This window comes from Peromyscus californicus, unplaced genomic scaffold, assembly GCF_007827085.1.
Source record: "Peromyscus californicus insignis strain IS unplaced genomic scaffold, ASM782708v3 Scaffold_21__1_contigs__length_65335640, whole genome shotgun sequence".
Lineage (NCBI taxonomy): Eukaryota > Metazoa > Chordata > Mammalia > Rodentia > Cricetidae > Peromyscus > Peromyscus californicus.
The window spans coordinates 55,520,553-55,541,175 of NW_026294514.1; the positions used below are offsets into that span (position 1 = coordinate 55,520,553).

The window sequence follows — 20,623 nt, forward strand, 5'->3', positions numbered from 1 at the left end:
CACCCAGGAATATTGCAGTGATCTTGATTTGTGTAATAAATTCCATGATGCTCTGTAGTGACAAAGTTGCCCCATGACATTTCTCAGATGTCCATTGTTCAACGACACAGGATGTCTTTTTAAAAAATATTAATGTTTTAGACATCTCAAATAAGTAGTGCATGTCGATTGCATCCTGCTCCAGCGTAGTTAAGGGGAGTCTTTGCTCCTACTCCGGGTCTGATGCTGGCCAATCTCTTGATGTGACATCCGAGCTCTCAGTCTGGCCTTTTCTCCAAGCTCTCCCTGAGCCCAAGCCCTTCTGTTCTATTTGTCTTCTCCCTACAGTGACCTGAGAGGTTGGTGAGGCTGGGAGCTCCAGACTGAGGCACCCAAGGGCTTGGTCAGAGCCCCTGGTCAGAGGGAATAGGGATGTTAGTACCCTCAGTATGGTCCAGATCTCTCAGTGGAGGTTGCACAATGGCATGTGTCTGTCAGATTCTGTGTTCTGTCTCTAAGAACTGGGCCAATGCCTGATTCTGGGCCGTCTGTGTATATGTGTACCGGTTTGTCTGTCTGTCTCCTGGTGTTCAGAGCCCTGGGAGATATCTCTGTATTTTGTGCTCCCCAACCCCTGGAGGGGATGGAGAGCAGGCCGAGGCTCATCTGTGGAATGCCAGCTGAGGAGTTACACATGAGATCCAGGCCTAACAATGTATGTGCCACTCCAGGCTCCACAAGGAGCTGAGACTCCATCGTTGCAGGACAATGCCTGGGAGCCACTTTCTCATTCTCACAGACATCCAGAGAGCCTGTTCAGATAGCTCAGGTGAGCGGCAGAGCTGAGGCACCCATCTGAGGCTAGCACCTCTCAAATGGATGTTGGGATCCATCAGACTTCGTACAGATCAGGAACCAAATGTGGGGCAGTCTTAAAAAAAAAAAAAGAAAGAAAGAAACTGCTTGCCTTTCCTTGGAAGTAAGACTGGGCAGTTCCAGCAGTGAGGTATCAGAGTCCTTTCCTCTCAAACTCTGGGGAGGACAACAGCCAGAAGGCTAGGTCCCCCACCATCTGCCTAGTCTGAATTGTTCACCCCAGCTGCCTCCTTCTTTGGCCTTGCCTCTATCCAGGGATATCATTCCACCTTCTTTAGTTTGTGCTTGCAGCTCCACTGGGCAGGCGGACTGAGGCAAGGCCCGAATGGAGTGAGCTGTGGGGTCCTGGATTTGACCCACTGGCTGCCAATAGTTAGTTACCTATCTGATCTTGGCCCAGTTGCAAGGTTCCCCCCTCCCCCCAAACAGTGGTCTCATAGCACAGATGTGAAGGCCTTTCACAATTTCCACCACTCTGCCCAGAGCAGTAATCAACAGACTCTGACACACACCAATGTGCACACACCTTAGAAAATGTTTAGAGAAATGCAATATATTCTTTAGAAAACATCTCTTTTCCCAAACACATTCCTTTATGTTGAATAAGTAAGAACAATATCCCCTGAACTGATTTAAATACTCAAAGCGTGGCACTCTCAGAAGGCCTCACTGTACTCTGAATGCTCTCCTGAGCAGCCAGTGTAAAGGCCCCGGATCACCAGGGAGCACCTTGGCCAGATCACAGTGTCTTTCACTTTGGTGCTGAGAAGTATCCAGGCTTCTTCCTGCTGAAGTGTGTCCTCCGCTTCCAGGTACATTTCCAGGATACCCGCTCAGCTGGCAGCTTCAATCCCATCAGTGTCCCCGGGACACCAGTGAGTCCTGCAAGGACAGGAAGAGCCACACTGCACGTGGGCTCCTGGAATGAGCAGTGGAGGAACTCCCTGGCTTCCTGTGGACATCTCCAGCTTCTGCGCCACTCTGGGGTCCTTGAGCAGGGAGTTCACTCCTACCACCAGAGAACTGTAGACCAGGGAAGGAGGGAGGTGAGGCCAAGTAGGAAGTCCCAGCTTCTCAGTCCTTGGAACAGGCCATCCACTCTCCTCCACTAGGCTCAGTGTTGGCTGGTACCTGGCAACTGTAGGTGGGCACATATCAGGGTACCTGTGCCACTGCCAACTTATCATTTGTCCAGGGAAGCCATTGCCAATGGGTCTCTGTGCTCTTTCAGAGCCTGGGCTGAACTTCAGGATCCTTCTTAACACTGTCACCAGTGATCGAGCCTATCTGCCCACCTTGACTGTGCAGGATCTGGTTACTAGGTTCAACCGAAGGTCTGATGCCAGGATGGCTGATTTTAAGTCCCTGGTGATCTTGAAGTGAACTGACAGGCTGTCACATGTCTTGGCCACAGCTACATGACTGTGACTGGATGGGCTCCAGGAGCCTCTGGCCTTTCCTGCCCCATGCCAGGGTCCTCGAAGATGCTTCGGGAGGTCCTGGAGGAGGCACAAGCTGTGGGCCAACCTGCACCCTGTGGTGCAGGCAAGCATTTACCAGGCTGGCTGGTAGCCTAGAGGTACTGGAAAGTGCCATTTACAATGCCAAAGAGACTGGTCGGAGGGGAAAACAAGTCATTCTGGCTAGTGCTAAATAGGAGAGAGGGATACAGATGCCAGCAGGTGAGGCAGGAGCAGGCTCTGCTAAGATGATGGCCTTGGTCTCCATAGCAACCAGAGCAGGGTTCTCCACTGGTGTTTTCCAGCATTTTTTTTTTTTTTTTTTTTTGGTGTAGAAATGGGAGATGCTGGAAGAGCTTCATATCTCCAATGCCCCTGTGGTCAGCGAATCAAGGGGACTTGCATCTGAGTCATTTCCAGCCACCTGCCACCAAGCCGGGACTGCAGTTCCTGGATGTGGAAGATTCTGTGGCCTCTGGATGTGGGGTGTGGTGGCCGGCCTTGCAGGACATTGTGTTTTTGGCTCTTGCTGGTGGAAATGTTTTCCATGTGTTTCCCAGTGTTTACAGAGCTGAGGGCATGGAATGCAGCCCATGGCAAGGGAGCTGGTCTGACAGGGCCCAGCCACCAGTGCCTGGCCCAAGTAGCAGGTCCAGTTTGGAAATGGAGCCCCAGGCCCGGTATGGGCTGAGGGGTGATCAACGCCCCTGCTCCTTGCAGCAGGGAGAAGTTTTAAAGAGCAGTGACCAACAATGTGGCCCAGGTCAGCGGGAGGCTGAGGTCCCCATAGGCAGGGTTGCTGCAGTCTGGGGAGGCACTGGTAGTGTAGTGTGCTTTGGTTGGTGGCTGCCTATACGTGCAGCTTCTCACAACACACCAATGTTTGTTGAACTTGGCCCCTCTAGTATAGTGTGCATAGCACCAGTTTCCCCAGTAGCCCAGGGCCCCAACATCCACCCCAGAGCCCGCTGTCCTGGCTGATTGGTGCAGGCCACCCAGCACAGGGGTGCAGGGAAGGAACTGCAGTCATTGCTTAGCTCAGAATGTCGTCTAGTCGCTGTGGGCCTGTCGCTGCCGCCGCCACACTTCCTGGTCCAGCTGTTTCTTCAGGCTAGCCACCTGGGGACAAAGTAGAGCCTCAGTCAGGTGGGGGAACGACCCCAGGAACAGAGCCATGAAGAGTTGTGTCAGGAAGGGCTGGTGTCGGGGGGGGGGGGGGGGGAGGCTGTAGTCCATGGCTCCCAAGGGAGTGTGCATGGGATAGAAACAGCAGATGGACAGGCAGAGGGACTCATCAGCTTAGGCCTGCAATGATGAGCATCTGTAAGCACCCTATGAGTAGTGAAGGGGATTTTTTTTTCTGCTATGACCAGAAATGTGCTTAGAATGACTGGGTTAGAATAAGCATTGCTAGTGGGTCATGGACACTAAGTCGGAGGTAACACTGGGCATCCACTTTGCCTCTCTGTATCCATTTCCGTAAAATAAGGGTTTTGACCACCAGGGGTTCTAAGGTTCTGACTCAGCAGTTCAGCTGGGGCAGGCTCAATGCACACACACGTACTTGTGCGAGTGCACTGTACGCACACTCCCAAGCTCTGTGTTCAGATGCATTTTCCCAGCCCGCTAAACTAGCTGCTCACGTGCTGATGTTCTCCCTGTGACTCAAAGGACAGGTATGGGGCCACCACTGTTAGCTGTACGCCACAGGCAGTCTCTGCATGTCACTGGTGACGGCCAGCTTTACGGCTACCTCTGACAGGAATCATCCTCTCAGGGACAGGGCAGTGGAGGTCCAGAACCCATGTTCTACCACTCATTGAGCTGCAGGTGATCCGTGGAGTCGCTCATAAAAGGGCAGACAGACACACAGAGTATGCTAAGAGCCAAGGCTCCCAATAGACATCACGTGGTTACCCTTGCATGGGGTGCTATGGGAACAGGGGCTCTTCCTTTCCCCTTATGCAGCCCTGCTCAGAGGACCTGGGCTCCTGGCCCTACCTGTCTTTCCAGGACCTTCACCCTCTGCTGGTGTATCTGCTCACGGGACTCCAGAGCCTGTGTGGCCTGCAGCTGGGCCTCGTGGAGCCTCTTGGCCTCAGCTGCCAGGTCCCGCTGGTGCTGGGCAGCCAGCTCTTGGAGCCGCTGGGTGTGGGCCTGTTCCAGCTCCGCCATCTGGGCCTGGAGTGAGAACACAGGCACTGAGGGCTGCTGGGATCCTGGGGTCAGGTCCAGTGGGATGCCCCACCCTATCTTTGGGGCTGCACTTCCTGTCTTGGCCCCACTGCTTTCGGCTGAGGTGCTGGCCCTGGCCCAGGACCAGCAACAGACTGGAGCTGGCATACATATTTAGCCCACAGGTTTTGAGTCCAGGCCACCTGCTAAGGGTTTTGCTGGGCTGGAGCCCAAGCCACAGGCCCCAGGAGTGGGCCTTAAATCTGTGTGAACAGCCTCCCAGGTTCCCTTGGAGGTTACTGAATATTGATGATTATCCATCCTCCCTAAAGGTAGTCAGCTGGAATGGGGGGTGTCCGTGGCAGAAGGGGGGACAGAACCCTCAAAGGAGCACAGGCTGGTATCAAGCCCTGGGCCTAGGAGATATGTATGGCCCCATCATAATGGAGTAGGCCTGTCTGATCCTCCTGTTTCTTGGGCCATTTTGCAGAGCCTGGCTCACAAGCCCCCCCCCCCCCCCCCCAGTCCTAAAAGACTGCTCTCAGTCCTGACTCCAGTTCTGTTTGGAACTCTGAGGGGATCTCTGGTGGACTCACTGTCGTCTCGGTCTCGGCTTGGCACTCGTCACAGCCAGCGACCTGTCCAGCTGCCTTTTCTGTACATGTGCATGTATGCACATGTGGCATTCGCATGCATGGGATACACATGGGCCCACCACTTGGGGACCGCACCATTTGACTCTGCCCCAGGTTTATCCCCAAGCGTACACAGCGCAGGGCTCCACTGGCTCAGCTCACCTGCAGCTGCTGGCTCTGACGAAGGGCCCCGTCTACTTCCTGGTGTAGACTGCTCAGAGACTGCAGCAGCAGCTCCTTCTTGGCTCCCAACATCGCTGTGTCTTCCTCCTTCCTCAGGGTCTCCTGCTCTGTCTGCAGGGAGACAGGGAAGACCTGTGGTGGGATCTTTTTAGGGTCTTTCTGGAAGAGGTGCAGTATCAGGGCAGACTGCCCTCCGGAGAGTAAAGGATGCTTCTGGGATGGACTCCAAATCTCCCAGTGGAGTTGGCAAGATTACTGCCCCTGCCCGGATCTATTGGCATCTGCAGCCAGAGTAGGAGCTAAGGAAAAGGGGCCAAGTGTCTGCCCTGTTTTGGACCAGCAGAAGTTCCTGCAGTGATCCTTGGTAAGGGAGGGGGTATTTGAAGATCCATGCAACTCTACCTCTTGCAAGACTTACTCAGGCCTCTTGAGCCCTACATGCCCCTATGGTCTTTTGCAATGCACAGGACCTTCTAACTCTGCACACCCAAAGCCATCGTCACTGTCACAGTGCCAACAAAGGTGTATCAAAGTGGCATAGCTGTCTTTGCCGTCCTGGGACAGAGTCCTCCTTGTCACCCACTCCCACCAGGATGGGTACAGGACAGGAGGAGGAGCCTGTAGGTTAGATATGAGACATAATCATTTCCCGTGCGGAGGTCAGGGATCCTTTTCTCTTGCGGATGGAACCTCTGGAAGACACAACTGACGAGAAATCCTCTCCCTTGAGAACGGCAGAAGCCTGCCTACCCACCCAGGGAGCCTAGAGTATCTGCATGGTGCTCTCGGAAACGCAGGGGATCTCGGCTTCATAGTCTCACCAGGCTGGCCATCAGCAAGGCAGGACTAGAGGCAGGCCTTGTTCTTAAGCCGGACTGTCTCTTTGCTCAAACGCTGGGCCTGCTTGCTGCTGGTCTGCTGCGGTCATGTCCAAGTGCCATGCAGCTCCCTTTTCAGTACTAGGCAGACCTACTTGTGCCATCTGGGGCCTGGAGCCCAAGCGAAACTCTCGGGACCTTGGGATATAGTGAGTTGTTTGCATGGGCAAAGTTATAGGATCAGGATCTGAGCCTTAAAAAAAAATAAAAATAGAAATTTTCTTCTTTAGCATTGAGAAAAACAAAGAGTCCTCTCCACTGGAAAGGGAACCCTGTTTCTTTAAAAAAGAATCTAGTTACACTGCTAGAAATGCGTATTATAAAGAGAAGAGAAAAGTGAAATCCAAAATAAATAAATGTCCACATCCGGGTTTCCCCTCCTGAGACACCAATAAAGGGTTTATGGGTTTGTGGGCCCCTCACAGCTGACCTCCTGGAACTAATTAGCTGTTCCTGCCCTCCCCCTCTTGGGCCCCAAGGACCCGACGCTGGCATTGTGCCCACAGCTAGCTCTGTTGCCCCTAGGCAGTGCCACCTCCAGGGAGGCACTGATGCTGCTCCCCACCCCTCCTCAGCTGGGACTAGCACATCTTTCCCTCCAGCAACTACAGTAAGATCCTAGTGACCCTTTCCCGCTGACACCACCTTCCCTTTGTGGGAAGGCAGGCAGCCTTTTATGGACAAGCTGGTTGGTGGCTTTTGTAACCACCCTGGCCTGCTGGCTCCTGTGCCCTGGGCAGGCTGGGGTGTAAGGGTGAGTAAAGAGGCCTTGAGAGGGGGGGCCTGCGTTGGAGCCCATGCCTGAGGCCCTCAACATCTCAACACAAATGTTCCTGCTTCGCTGCTTTGCAAACGCAGACACAAAGCCCCAAGCAATCAGGTTGCTGACGCCACTTGGCCAGCCTGGCAGAGTTTACCCTTCCCTTCTCCCTTCCACACTCCATCCTTCATCTCCCTCCTGACTCTTTCTCTGGGGCCAGTCCTCTGGGCCTTTTCTATCTTGGAGAGGGCAGTGAGGGTATCAGAGTTCTGTGGCCACAGCCTAGCCCTGTACTCTGCAAAGCTAGCTTAAATGAGCCGTGTCCTGCTCCTCTCTGCTTCTTCTAGTGGGTACCGGGCTGCACGAATTCTGTCTTGTACCCTGACCCGTGCTGAGCAATGACCATCCATAGCCCTACGCAGCATCAAGACCACTGGGTCTCATTGTTTGGCCTGCCTGTCTGCTCTGCTCTACATGTGCTGGGGGAAGGGGGGCGCTCTCAATGAGAAATATGAGAAGGGGACAGGCAATGAACATTGAGAGAGGCTTGCAGAACACTGTATCTGCCGCCTCACCTGCTGCCCCTGACAGCCCATGACATCCTTCAAAGTTGGGGGCTAGTTCCACTGTGAACAGGACCCAGGAGCCCAGGAGGTAGTTTGGGCAGAGCTGGCCACAAATTCAGGGGTGGTGCTACTAATCCATGGTACTTCACCTTCCTCAAAGACAGTCAAGATAGGGTGCCTTGTCACCACCAGAGGTCTCTACAAGGTGCGTGGAAGCGCTGGGGCTGCCTCTGAACTTGGCACCATGGCTAGGCCGGATGTAGACACTGAAGCCTGCTGGACCAGCCTTTCTTTTCCTAGCATCCGCTCTCGGGCCAGCCGTGGATCTTCCCCACTTCTTGCCGCTCTCTCCCCTGTATCTCTAGGAATCTTCCCCGCCTCAAAAACAAATACCTGTATGAGGCGCGTGCGCAGCGCCGCGAGCTCCCCCTGCAGGCGGGCCCGCTCGGTGCGCAGTGAAGTTGTTTGCTCCCGCAGGGCTCGCCTCTCGGCCCGCTGGGTCGCTGCCGCTTCCTGCTCCCTGTGACTCCGCAGAAGCACCTGGGTGGGAAGAGGCTGCATGGGCATGGACCAGGAATGGGAGATCCTTGGCCTCCCGGAGTCAGGCATTCTGTCTGAGGACGGTCTTGGGCTCAGCTTATCCCCCCCCCCCCCCGCCCCCAAACTATGCATCTGCTAATAACCCATCCTTCTGGAGGTGCCTACTGTGGAGCGAGAAAGTCAGTCCTCGGACTCCCTGTCCCTCCAACCTCAGTTTTCTTGACTGTCTGTCATCTGGGAATTGGATGCACAGTCGACTCCACACCTGCCTCTGGCATCTGCCTACGGCCTTCTTTTATGCTGAAGAACTTTTTAGGTATTCCTCGCCATGGTGAGCAGGTTCACTGCCTCCCTGCGACAGGTATACCCTGTCCTCCTGGGGCCCCTCACCTGCTGCAGTGGCCCCAGCTGCCTCCCCTTCTCTGTAAGGCTCTGGCTGTGCTTGCTGCTCTCTTCCAGGGCCTGGCGCAGGGTGTCCACTTGCTCCTAGGAAGGGAGAGAGAGAGGGGTGGGGTGGGGGTGGGAGTGGGGGAAGCATGAGAGTCACGGCCTCTGCCCGAGAGCCTGCGGGTGTGTGGATGTGATAGACAAGAACATGGTCGAGGATAAGGTGCTGTGCGCCGGTAGGCAGTGAGTGGTTAGTGCAACAGCAGAGAGGTGGAAGGCTCTTTCAATGTCCTCTGGCTTCATTAAGAAGGACAGAACAGGGGCTGGAGAGAGATGGCTCAGGGCTTAAGAGCACTGAATGCTCTTCCAGAGGTTCTGAGTTCGGTTCCCAGCAACCACATAGTGGCTCACAACCACCTAGAATGAGATCTGGTGCCCTCTTCTGGTGTGCAAGCATACATGCAGGCAGAACATTGCATACACTATAGATAAACAAATCTTAAAAAAAAAAAAAAAAAAAAGGCCGGAACAGGCTACCAAGCACCCTAAATCTGTCCCTTGGGCCCAAACTGATGACTTTGGGTCATTGAGGGTGTGTGTGTATGTGTTCATATGGGCTTGTGCACATGTGTGTGCAGGTACATAGGCCTGTGCATGTGGAAACTAGAGGATGCTGTATATCGTCCATGATCATTCTCCACCTTAGGGTTTTTAAAAATTTATTTTTATTTTATGTGTAAGAGTGTTTGCTTGCATGCATATGAGTGTACCACATGCATGCTTGGTGCCTGCAAAGGCCAGAAAAGAGCTTTGATTGGATCCCCTAGAACTGGAGTTATGGAATGTTGTGAACCACCCTGTGGGTACTGTGAATCGTACATTCCTGGGTTCTCTGCAAAAGAAGCAAGTGCTTTTAGCTCCTGAGCCATTTTCCCAGCTCCTCCACATTTTTTGAGACAGGGCATCTTACTGAACCTAGAGCTCATTTATTCCACTAAGCTGGTCGTAAGTGAGCTCCAGGAATCCACTTGCCCTCTCTTCGAGGCTGAGGTTACAGGCACACTGCTGTCTACGTTGTGCTGGTTCTCCTATCTGATCATGCTGGCCACCACAGTTTTAACATTCTCCTTCAAAATTTTGTTAGCATATCTCAAATATTATCTACCCTGTAAATAGACAAAACCAAACCCAAAGCGCCCAGCCAACATGTAACCATCAAGCCCACACAGAAATAAAGACCCACATGAAACTGATCTAAGCAAGCCATCCTCTGTGCCAGAGCCCAACCCCTCTAGGGAGCATGTGCACAAGGGACGCACAGCAACAAGAAGTGACAAAAGAAGCCAGGGACACCGGGAGAGAGGGTGAGAATTTATACTCCAAACTTCAGGAAGACTGGGATGTAGCTCAGTGTGTAGAGTATGTGCCTAGCATACATGACGTCCTGTGTCTGATCCCTTAGCACCACATAAACTGGGCATGATGGTGTCTGCCTGTAAATGAAGTGCTTGGGAGGTGGAGGCAGGAAAATTAGAAGTTCAAAGTCATCCTTAGTTATGTACTGAGTTCAAGGCTAGCCTGGGCTACACGACTCTGAGGAAACAAAACCAAACAAACAAACGAATGAAAACCACTGCAAGGACACACAGCAAATCACAGCTAGGGAAAATGGAAAGAGAGCTCAAACACCAACAGATCACTTTAAAGAAGTAGGAAACTGCAGCAAAAACAATAAGATATAGTATTATTAGTGATAAGAGCTGGAATGAGTAATTGAGATGGAAACGGGAGAAGAGATAAAAGTTGATTATTTGAAAAGACGGACTTGGGGTAAGGCAGATTAGGAATAACAGAGTAACACCAACAGCAAACCCTGCAATGGTCAGGGACTGTGGGGTATACGATTCCAGACACACCTCCACCCAGTAAACCATTGTGCACATACATTCATGTACCACATTTGCATACATGTGTAAGTCAACTGAGGCCCAGGGTGATGTACATACAGGTTCTTGGCATGCCTAACTCCCAAATGACATACTGATCCGAGAAATGGCAGAGACAAAGACTGGCCAGGACTGGAGGGGATAGCGTGCATGACAGGAGCTGTAGGGTGGAATAGTTAACCTTTCTTGAAAAGCTAATTCCCGTGCAGTTTCTATCACTCCAGTGATAGACAAGGATAGGAAGCTCAACAATTCTTTTTATAGCAGGACATATTCTTAGCACAGATAAATCCAAACACATGTGACATCACTGAGGAATTACAGCTGCAAACATTGACAGCAGCTGGGCCCGCATGCCCGCGATGTGAGCCCCAGCAAACGTGCGCCCCCAAGGCAGGCCAGGTACGCCCAGACTTGGAACCCAGAGCTTGGTCCTAAGGCTTCTTTATGCCAGCAGGAGAGCGAGCGAGCGAGCGAGCAGTGGGCTGTGTAAATCAGTGGAGATGTTCAGGGTGTGCTTGCCACAGGGGAGGCCTGGGCAGGAGTCCAAGGACTCTTCAGGCGCCGCTAGGACTCTGGGGCTGTGACCTGGTGCCAGTCCCACAGAGAATGTTAGTGGCCTCTCCACTGGGGCATGAGGAATGTGTGCACAGGGGGCAGTTCTTGGTTCCTCTGCTTGAAAGCCCATCCAGATGCATGTGCCCTGGTGCTGGTGGGTGTATGTCCTCATGCTGCGGACACGGCTGTACATGCAGCTGGGTCCCCGGGGTAGTCCTGTGTCCTGTCCTTCTGCTGGGTCCCTAGGACAGTCCTCTGTGTCTATCATTCTGCTGGGCTCCCTGAATAACCTTTGTGTCCCATTTTTCTGTTGGGTCCCAGGATAGCCATGTGTGTCTTGTTGTTCTTCTAGGTTCTCAGGGCAGCCCTGTGTGCCCTGTTGTTCTGCTGGGCCCAGGAGTAGCCCTGGCAACGGGAAGGAGTTGCTCTCAAACAAGACTTGTACTGTTTGCATAGCACAGCCTACCATTTAATTAGAAAAATATGTTTTTAATTAACTTTTTCTTGACAAACACATTGGCTTATGTGAACGGGGGTGGGGGGGGTGGGGGGGTGGAGGGGTGGGAAGAATCAGTCCATGAAAGTGAAAGAAGTGGTGTAAAATGCAGGGCTTGCTTTGGAATATGCCCTAGGTTTGGCAGAACCAGGAGGGCACTAGGCCAGCCTTGTGGGGGCTGGCAACAACCCAGCTGTGGCAAGGGGGCACTGGGAAGCCATAAGAGTAGCCATGTCCCCAGGCCTCCAGCTGGCCAAGAACAAAAGGCACTTTTCTAGGGTTATGAGAAAAAGATGGCATAATGTTGATAGGTTTTAGGAGACTTCTATTAAAAAAAAAGTGAATCTTCATTGAACTGAGAAGTGGCTATGGACAGAGGAGAGCAGAGAGACAAGGGCCGATATCCAGATCCCAGGGAAACTGACTCATATGGATAAGGTGGCCCCCCATGCCCCCCAGGACCCCACACTGGCAAGCTTGGAGCAGAGGGCACCTCAACAGCAGCGTCACTAGGAAAGCAAGGCTTTGTCTCTTTGTTCCCGGGCAGAGGGTCTTTGGAAGGGGGAGACGCTGCTCTGATGCAGGCCGACATGGTTCCCCACACCTTTCTGCCTTTCCCCTCAGCCTACGATGTCAGGATGGAGTCTCCAAGTTCCCACGGACTCTTCTTCTACTCTGACTTCCAACAACAGCCAAGTTCCCCTCTTTTCAAAGACGGGCAAAGTAAAAAAAATCATGGAAGAGTGCCATTCAGAGGGGTTAGGTCTGCGGCCTGCTAGCTAGCCAAACTGAGTATTGTTTTTAAGGTGAGCTAGGGCAGGGGCCAGAGGTCCAATGATCAGAAAAAGGACAGTCACAGCCCACGATGCAGGGAAGACTGATGACCCAACTTCTGGATTTGGGGGAACAGTGACAGGAAGAAGAAGTGGGAGGCAGGGGCCAGGAGTCCAGCTTAGGCCCCAGTATCAAGAGTCTTGAGTTAGACAAAGCGCTAAGAAGAGACTGGTGAAGAAAGGGGGGTTGTTTGTTTGTTTGTTTGGTCTATTTTTGCACTGGAGATTGGGCCTAAGGCCTTGCGTATGTTGATGAGAGCTCTACTCTTGAGTCATATCTTCAGCCATTTTCCTATTTTGTTTCTTTTGAGTCGGGGTTTCATGGCTACCCAGGCTGTCCTTGAACTCCGTCAATGTTTTAGGTAGTCCTTGAACTTCCTCAGCCTTCCCACGGCAGCATCTGGAGTGGCTGAGGTTACAGCCCTGGCTGAGATGCTTCTGAAGTGGCAAGGACTGAGAGCAGAAGGCAGGTGACTGGACCCTGCTGGTGCAGAAGGCTCACAGCAGACAGGAAAAGGTGGTAAGAGGGACTGTGGCAAGGCAACATTTTGGTAATTCACATAGCCCTGGCTAACTTGGAGCTCTCTTGTTATACAAAGCAGGCTGCCTTGGAACTTGTGGCAATCCTCCTGCTGCTGTCTCTTGAGTGCTAGACTCACCATCACACCCAGACTTGGCAACATTTTTTGAATTTTAAAGACAAGCGAGCCTTCTGGCTTCCACCTTAGAGAGAGCTCTAAGAAAATCTGCAGAACTGTCGCATCTTGGTAACGCATCTGAGACGGTGCTCAGAGGGCAACAAAGAACCTGAAGTCTGAGAGAAATCAGGTCCCTCCCAGGGGAGCAGGGCCACACAGTGCTTCCTCACCAGGGCTATGATGTCATCTGGAATGCCCCGTACAGTCGAAACCATACCAGTCAGGTTCTGAGGGACCCTTGCATCTCCTTGCTGTGCTAAGATCATGTGAGGTCACAGAGCAAGGCACGATGTAGGGGGTATGAAGGCTACGACTCTGTTGATGGGTTAGCCACACGGGAGGCCTGCTGCTCAGCTCCATCTAGTCGCACAAGAGCTTTGAGCTGGGATCAGAAGAGGAGCAGGAACTGTCTTGAGTTGTCTAGCTCACATTGTCCTTCTGTGAGTCAATCCAGGAGGGCCCATGGTTGGGAGCCTGAGTCCTAGAAGCTAAGTGGTACTTGGCCCAGGCCCAAAAACCTCAGCCTTAGAATGGCAAAAAGCTGGACTTGCCCTAGCAAGCCTGGAGGGCCTTCTACGAGGCCTTTGGTAGGGATTCTGCCAGCTCTCCCCAGGAGAGGCCCTCTGTGCCGGTGCTGTCTCTGAGAATGGGCTTCCTGCATGAGGGAATTTAGATCATTGGCTCATGGTCGGTCACAAGCTGCAAAGTCACGGGAAGCTTTTGACCAAGTGTAAGCTGTAGCGGGTAGAGAGCCCAGGTCTGTGGCAGAAAAGGACATGGAGGCTCAGGGCACAAGTGTGGGATGTGGTGGCAGGCAGCCTCCCAGAGGTCCATCTAGAGGAGATTGAGGAACAGACAGATCCTCAGCACCAAGACACAGGCAGAAGCAGTAGGGAAGAGAGACAAAGACCCCTGCCCCGGACTTGGGAAGTGGACCTAGCCCAGCGGTGGGAGGACCCCTGAGCACAGCCAGCAGTGACCACCTTTCAGATGACCCTAGAGGAAGACCTGAGAACTGAGGCTGGAGGAAGACGGGAAAACAAAGAATGAACTTTCTGTTCACGGATGAGAAAGCACAAGTCTAAGAAAGCTCAGAGAAGCAAGTGTGGACGCAATCCGAGGAGAAACCGTTTCTCATCACGTGGCCCTTGTCAATAGGGTAAATGCCTGAAAAGGCAAAGTTGGATAGAAACAGCTGTGAATGAACATAAAGGGCAAATGAATGCAGCGGGGGCCACTGTCAGCCTTGGGTCAGGTAGGATTCAGGACAAAGCACTCAACTGGACCCAAGGCCATTCTCCCCTGTACACTGGGGTGGGAACACTCCATTAGGAAGAGCACATTACACACACACACACACACACACACACACACACACACACACACACACACACACACACTTCACAGCAGCTGTGCTTAGAGGGGTCTTCCTGAAACCTCCTGGGCAGATGAGGAAGCGGCTCCTGGAGGCAGGACAGCCTCTGTCTTCTGCCTTTTACCTCCCTGCAGGAGGCTCCTGCCCACCCGACTGCTCTGTACAGAAGGCCTCTGAGGGTGGCTAGACTCCCCCCATGATCCCTGCATGGGGAAAGGGTGTGTAGCCTAGGTGAGGCTGGTGACCAGTTTGGCCTAGTATTTGCCTCTTCAGCTGACGCTTAGCTAGAAGCCTGTGGAACCCATGATGTCTAAAAGCTAGCATTCACCTGCAGCTCCCTCCATGGAGGGGTACTTGGGGACAAGTGACCTGTAGTTTTTAACCCCATTCCTGTCCGTGGTTGCCAACGTTATCCCCCTGGCAACAGACCTGGGGATCCTGTTTCCCTGATATTTGGGGGAGACCTTCCAGCTGGGCATGCTCTTCCCTACACATCTGGGGCTGCCCAGAACATCTGGGAAGGTCTCAGCTGTTCTCTGGAGTCCTGCCCCTGGGCAGGGGAGGCTTAGCACTTGCTGCATTACTCCATCTGTGGTCCATGGTAGAGCCCCTTACTGAGAGGGCAGAGGGAGGCCAGAGCTAGGTCCTGACCTACGGCCTGGCTGCTCCCTCTCTAGGGTTTCTAGGCCTCATTGCAACTCCAGCAGCTACTCATGGCACAGCACCCGACATGGGGACACATGCTTGAGTCTCTCGCAAACCCTTTTGTGATGGAGGGACACAGAATGAAGGGCAGGCCAGGAGCAACAGCAAAGAGCCCTGCGAGGATCTCAGAGCTAAGCAGGACCTCCCTGTGCCTGCCCATGGGACCTCAGATAAAGGGGTGGACCTGGAAGGCAGGAATCCATCCCTAGTTCTGCCCCTTGCCAGCTCTGCCCTTACCAGAAGATCTCAGTTTCATGGATTTGTAAGATAAGGTCGAAGACCACTTCCAAGATAACTGTGCTGGGGAATGGGCCCAAGACCCACGTCCTGATGACGGTCTCTGATTTGTCTGTAGCCACCTCCCAGGAGTCCTACCTGCATCCTCCGCCTCTCCTGACTCGCAGCTCGAGTGCTGGCCAGGTGCTCTGCTTCCAGCCTCTGGAGTGCCTCCTTCTGCAGGACCTGAGCTGCCTGGGCACTGTGCAGTGCACCCTCTGCCCTGCGCTGGCCTGGATGGGTTGGGGGGAAGCAGTGTGGCTTGAGGCTCCCACGCTTGGCAGATCTATGGGGTAACTGCCACTTGCCTGTGCCCCTCCCCAGTTCACAGGCTGCAAGTAGACTGGGTAAACTGAGGCAAGTGTCACCTGGGTGCAGGGCTGGGAGAGGCTCCCCATCTCAGGTGGGGTGCGGGGAGTGGTCCTGGGGCTGACCTTCTGAACGTGGGTCACTGCTCCCTGTGTCTGCCCTGCTTTCTCTACCCTTAATCCTTCTCTTCTTCTTTCCTGGACTTTGGGCCATGTCTCCCACTGCCTTTTTAATGGGGGGCAGTAAGTTTAAAACAGAGGGGGGTGGGGAGAATTAGCAAAGGGCCTCTCTGAGGAGGTGACAAGCAGAGTCATGTGGATTTCTGGAAGGGAGGGTGCCAAGTAGAGGGCACAGCTGCAGCTGGCCCGAGGTAGAACTGCAGGAGGTGGGGGCATGGCCAAATTCAGCAGGTCTCAGAGGTCTCTGGAGTCCACCCCTCTAATGGGAAGGCATCAGTGAGGAAGGTGGCACAGAGCCATCCTGGGCATTGGGCATAGTCCCAGGCCTACCCCAGAGCCCCCCTGAGGCCATACACTAAAAGTGGGCAAGGAAGGGACACGGAAGGGGCCCCCCCTCATGGGAAGGAGAGGTTCACCTTCCTCTGCATCGGCTAGGTCCCTCTGTAGCTGCTCTACACGGCTCTGTAGGTGGATGCGCTCACTCTCTGCCTCGCTCAACCGGCTGCTCAAACTGGCCACCTGGATGCTAGAGTTGTCCTAGGCAGGAAGAAAGAACTCAGCAGGGTGGTCTGGTAGGCAAGAGGGAGGGGGCAAGATATTTACTAGTGAGCTGGGAGGCCAGGCAGGCAGCTTCTGGTCTAGCCCATAACATATGGGGCAGGGTAGTGGGGTGAGGTAGTGGAACCCTACACTGTAGGGAAGCCCAGCCATAGTGGATGGCTGAGCTTACACACTAGCCTGGGAGGGCATAGAGGCTGGAGAAAGGGCAGAGCCTGAAGAACCTAGATTTGGAGCATGGACATAGAGTTGGGGAGCTCCCAGGGGTGGCCATAGGAGGCTGGAGCAGTAGGCTAAGGATTAAAGCTGAGAAACCTGCTCCCAGGTCTAGCACTGCAGGAAGGGGGAGCCCAAAGAGAAGAGACAACCCCTGTGGTCTCTGTGATTATCTGTTTGTCCCAAGGAAATCATAAGGGGACAGCCATTGTGTCCCTGGTGGATTCCTGGGACCAGAGGCATCAGTGAATAGGAGGGGAGGGTGTCCCCCTGTGAGAGACTGTGGGGGAACACTCAGGTGACCTGGCCAGGTGTATAATGCAGTGTCCTCAGACTCTGGAATGCCCCAGCAGGGCGAGCGCCAGGGCATTTGTTGCTGCCTACTCTGAAGGATGGTGTAGTCCTGGGCCATGTGAGGCAGTTGGATTTGAGAGGTGGTGGCATTCCTGCTGTTTATCAGCACAGGGCAGTCTAAAAACCAACCACAGAGTATTTCTCAGGGTCTCAGCAGGCCCAGGAATGGACAGGCAGATGGACAGCAGTCTTGAGTGAGTGACTGAGTTCCTCCCTGCCTCTCAGAGTCTCTGGGGGTATATGCCCACGTGGGTGTAGAAGATCTGAATCCCTCTTTACCCGCTCCTGCTGGGCTTCCTGAAGCTTTTGCACCAAGTCCCTCAGGGCATCCCTTACAGAGGCCACATCTATGATCTGTGAGTCAGGGTCTCCAGGTACAGGTGAGGGCCATCGGGATGGAGAGGAGGATCGAGTAGTGGGGCTGGCCCTTTGCCGTCCAGGGCGAGTCTGGGAGCTGCCTGCAGGAGGTGAAAGCCCAGGGAATGTGGGTAGGGACAGACACATAGATGTCCTGCGCTCTTCTCTCTGCAGCTCCTGCCCTGTAGGAGCGGGTAGCAAGGCTATAGTAAACACAGACTCCTGAAGTTGTTGGCACTGGTCCAGTCTCATTATGTATGTTGTGAGGCCTCAGGAGAGGTTGGGGAACTCAGGTTGGGGACAGAATAGAGTGGAAATCACTGACCTGTTGTGGGAGAACGGGACCTCTCTGGAGAGGCCAAGTGGCTCTGACTCCGGAGCCCTAGGCCACTGCGAAGTGTGGAGCAGAGCCGACCCAGCTGGGCCTCCGCATTGCGCCTAGCGCCCTCAGCCTGGGCCAGCTCCTGCTCCAGGATGTGCACTCGGCTACAGGCATGGTCCAGGCTGGCCTGAAGGCTGTCGGCCTGGCTGCTGGCCTGCTGTAGCTTCCTGGTGAGCTTGCGCAACTCGGCCCGCAGGGTCTGCTCGGCCCTCTGGCTCTCACAGAGCTGCCCCTCCAGCTGCTTTACCTGGGCCTCCCTGGCTGCCTCGACTCCAGCCAACTTCTGCTGTAGCCCTAGAACCTGTAGGAAGGACGCTGGGACTCAAGTGTAGGATTCTGACATCTAGGCTGGCTGGACCAATGGTTCAGCCAGGCCAGTGGGAAACCCTGTTCTGCATACCCTTTGAAGACTCACAGCATCATCCCAAGACAGGCTATAGTTGGAAGGTACCTAGCTCAGTCTCCTAGTGTATTTAGCAGGTGGCTATATCTAAGTCAGGTGAGATCTGCCCCTCAGCATCGTGGCGTATCTTTCAGCAGCAGAGAGCTCTGAAAGATTTTGCAGCTGTCTGCAAAATCTCAGCTAGCTAGGGCCATAGACCGGCTGCCCTCTCCTGCTAGGGACCCATCTCAGCCACTTCTCTTCATCTGCCGCTTCAGAGCCTGGTCATGACCAAAGTGTGCTTTGTTACGTTTCTCACCATGGGACAATACTGTACCCTTTATACGCGTACATGCATGATCAGGGGATGGACAGGCTGTGGGGAAGAGGGAAAGGCAGCCTGCCCCCTTCCCCTGAGCCAGAGCAAGGGGGCCTGGCCCCATCTCCCTTTCTGGGTGGCTGCAGCATAACAATGGCCTTATTCACGGAATGAGGTGTGGGGCTGAGGTCATTCTGGGTCATATGAGCTTGGGAGCTAAGTCCCCACATTCTAGGCATGACTGGTGTTCAAGATGGCCAGGCATGCCATTTGGGTCTGAAAGCTGGGGACTGCTGGGCTCAGAAAGGCCGCTCTGTCCCTGGAGGCATGCAGTACCGTTAGCACACTGAACTACAATTTCGGCTGTGGCTAAACAGTATCTTGGGAGCAGGCGTAGGGGCTATGTGAGTCTGGGACATGGGGGGTATGTGTGCATGGGTTAGGCATGTGTGATGTGGACAGGCAAGGGTCTAGGCATTGACTCAGTGTCCTGAGGTCTCCCGACCTGGCTCCTGCCCAGAATTCTGCCCAGCACCTGGGCAAGATTTGGCTCTTTCCTAAAACAGATCTGGGTAAATTAAGAGGCTACAGCTTAACCAAACCCTTGCCCCCCTCAGATCCCTTTCACTTGCCCCTTGCTGCACATGGTCAGGCTATCACGGGGACAGTGGACAGAGAGAGGAAATGGGCATCTGGCCTCTTTCCACCATCCCTACTCACTGCCTCCTGCCTCCCCCATAGGTGTTCCCAATGACCTTGTCTTGGTCCCCATTTGTACCAGAGCTCAGTGGTTCCCCCTCAGAGGGACAAACAGCCTTCCTACCTCCTTCTGGGCACCGTCGTGGGCAGCCTGGGACTCAGCTACCTGCCTCTGCAGCTCCAGTGCCTGCTGCAGGTTCTTCTGTCGCTGCTGTGCATCCCTGGAGGCTTGGGCCTGCAGCTCACGCACCTCCCGTCTCTTCCTCTGGTTCTCAGCTTCCAATGTCCTTACCTAGAACATGGGGGGCAGTGCCGAGGGGTCAGGGGCCCAGCAGCTCCAATGACCTCTGCCTCCATTTAGGAGCTGTTCACGTTCGAGGGACCTCAGTTCTGGGCAGAGGGTTTGGGATCCAACCTTTCTTACTCTGCAGACATACACCTTGGGCTCCTTTTTGGGTGAATGTGCTGACTGGGGAATATGGGAGGCTTCTGTGAGTTAGTTATGGCTCTCACTGGGGGGGGGGGACCTCTGGCCAGTGTCACTCCACACAAAGAGCGGGGTAGAAACTGGCCCCCAGGGTACCTATGAGGCAGGGACAGGGGAGGGGGACCCGGGACAATCTGGTTGGGTGGAGTCCCCCTCACCTGTCTGTGGCGCTCCTGGAGCTTCCGGCGGGTATCCCCCTGTGCCCGTTCCAACTCCTGCAGCCTGGCCCTCAGCTCACAGGCTTCCTTCTGAGCTGCTACGTGGGCCTCCTGAAGCACCAGCAGCTTTTGCTCCTGCTCCTCCTTGGACCGCTTGAAACTAGGCAGGGCACAGGCTGGCTGGACACTGGGCCCAGAGCTCGGCAGACAGACCCTCCCCAGGGAGGTGCTACTCTCAGAGTGCACCCTCCACACTGCCCTAAGACATAACCTCCGCAGGGCTCCCATTACCTTCGGCTCAGAGGCTATGCAAGTCTTAGTAGCCAGAAACGTGCCCCTGTCCCCTTTCCCCTTTAGCCCACCCTTCCTTACCTCTCTATGACACCCCCAGAGACCCCATGTCTAGCCCACTCACAGGGACTCAGGTTCCCTAGCCTGTTAGGCCTGCTGGATGGGAACTCCTTGAGGACGGGAACAAGTTGGCTTGGTCCCTAGCCTCCTTGGATAGGCTGGCATTTGTAGGCATTTTAATCTGGGTTGTCTTCACTCTCTTTCTGGCCCAGCTCATTGGCTACCCCTGCCGTGCCCTCTCCCTATGGCCTGGTTGAACAGCAGGGCTGCAGGCTCCTCCCGTAACTGCTCTTTAGGGTACCTGTCCTACCGTCCTACCTGGCTTTCTCTTGCTCAGCCCTGTGGATGGTGGCCCGCAGCCTGGTGTTGGAGTGTTGCAGCACATCCTTCTCTTGAGCCTCATCGTCCAGTGCCCGGCGGGCCTCCAAGGCCTCCCTGCGAAGCCCCTCCTGACTCTCCTCCCTGTCCTGAAGCTCTTGGCGCAGTTCAGCCAGCCTTTCATGGGCCATGTTCAGCTGTGCCTGCAGCCCCTCAGCCTAAGGCAGA

The 20,623-nt window shown here is 54.2% G+C and overlaps 1 protein-coding gene across 5 annotated transcripts in view; it reads right to left on the minus strand.

Moving 5' to 3' along the window:
- Positions 1 to 999: 999 nt before the first annotated feature.
- Positions 1,000 to 20,623, minus strand: part of Crocc2 (ciliary rootlet coiled-coil, rootletin family member 2) — a 63,667-nt gene continuing 44,043 nt past the window's right edge. For all 5 annotated transcript variants that reach the window (XM_052750350.1, XM_052750349.1, XM_052750348.1 and 2 more), the window contains 12 exons: positions 20,396 to 20,613; positions 19,727 to 19,886; positions 19,206 to 19,373; positions 17,625 to 17,982; positions 17,222 to 17,400; positions 16,231 to 16,351; positions 15,426 to 15,559; positions 8,443 to 8,538; positions 7,906 to 8,052; positions 5,288 to 5,419; positions 4,317 to 4,496; positions 1,000 to 3,434 (listed from right to left, as the gene is read on the minus strand). In XM_052750350.1, coding sequence (XP_052606310.1) covers positions 3,366 to 3,434; positions 4,317 to 4,496; positions 5,288 to 5,419; positions 7,906 to 8,052; positions 8,443 to 8,538; positions 15,426 to 15,559; positions 16,231 to 16,351; positions 17,222 to 17,400; positions 17,625 to 17,982; positions 19,206 to 19,373; positions 19,727 to 19,886; positions 20,396 to 20,613 — 1,962 coding nt within the window. In that variant the 3' untranslated portion in view covers positions 1,000 to 3,365. The remainder of the gene's footprint in view (positions 3,435 to 4,316; positions 4,497 to 5,287; positions 5,420 to 7,905; positions 8,053 to 8,442; positions 8,539 to 15,425; positions 15,560 to 16,230; positions 16,352 to 17,221; positions 17,401 to 17,624; positions 17,983 to 19,205; positions 19,374 to 19,726; positions 19,887 to 20,395; positions 20,614 to 20,623) is intronic.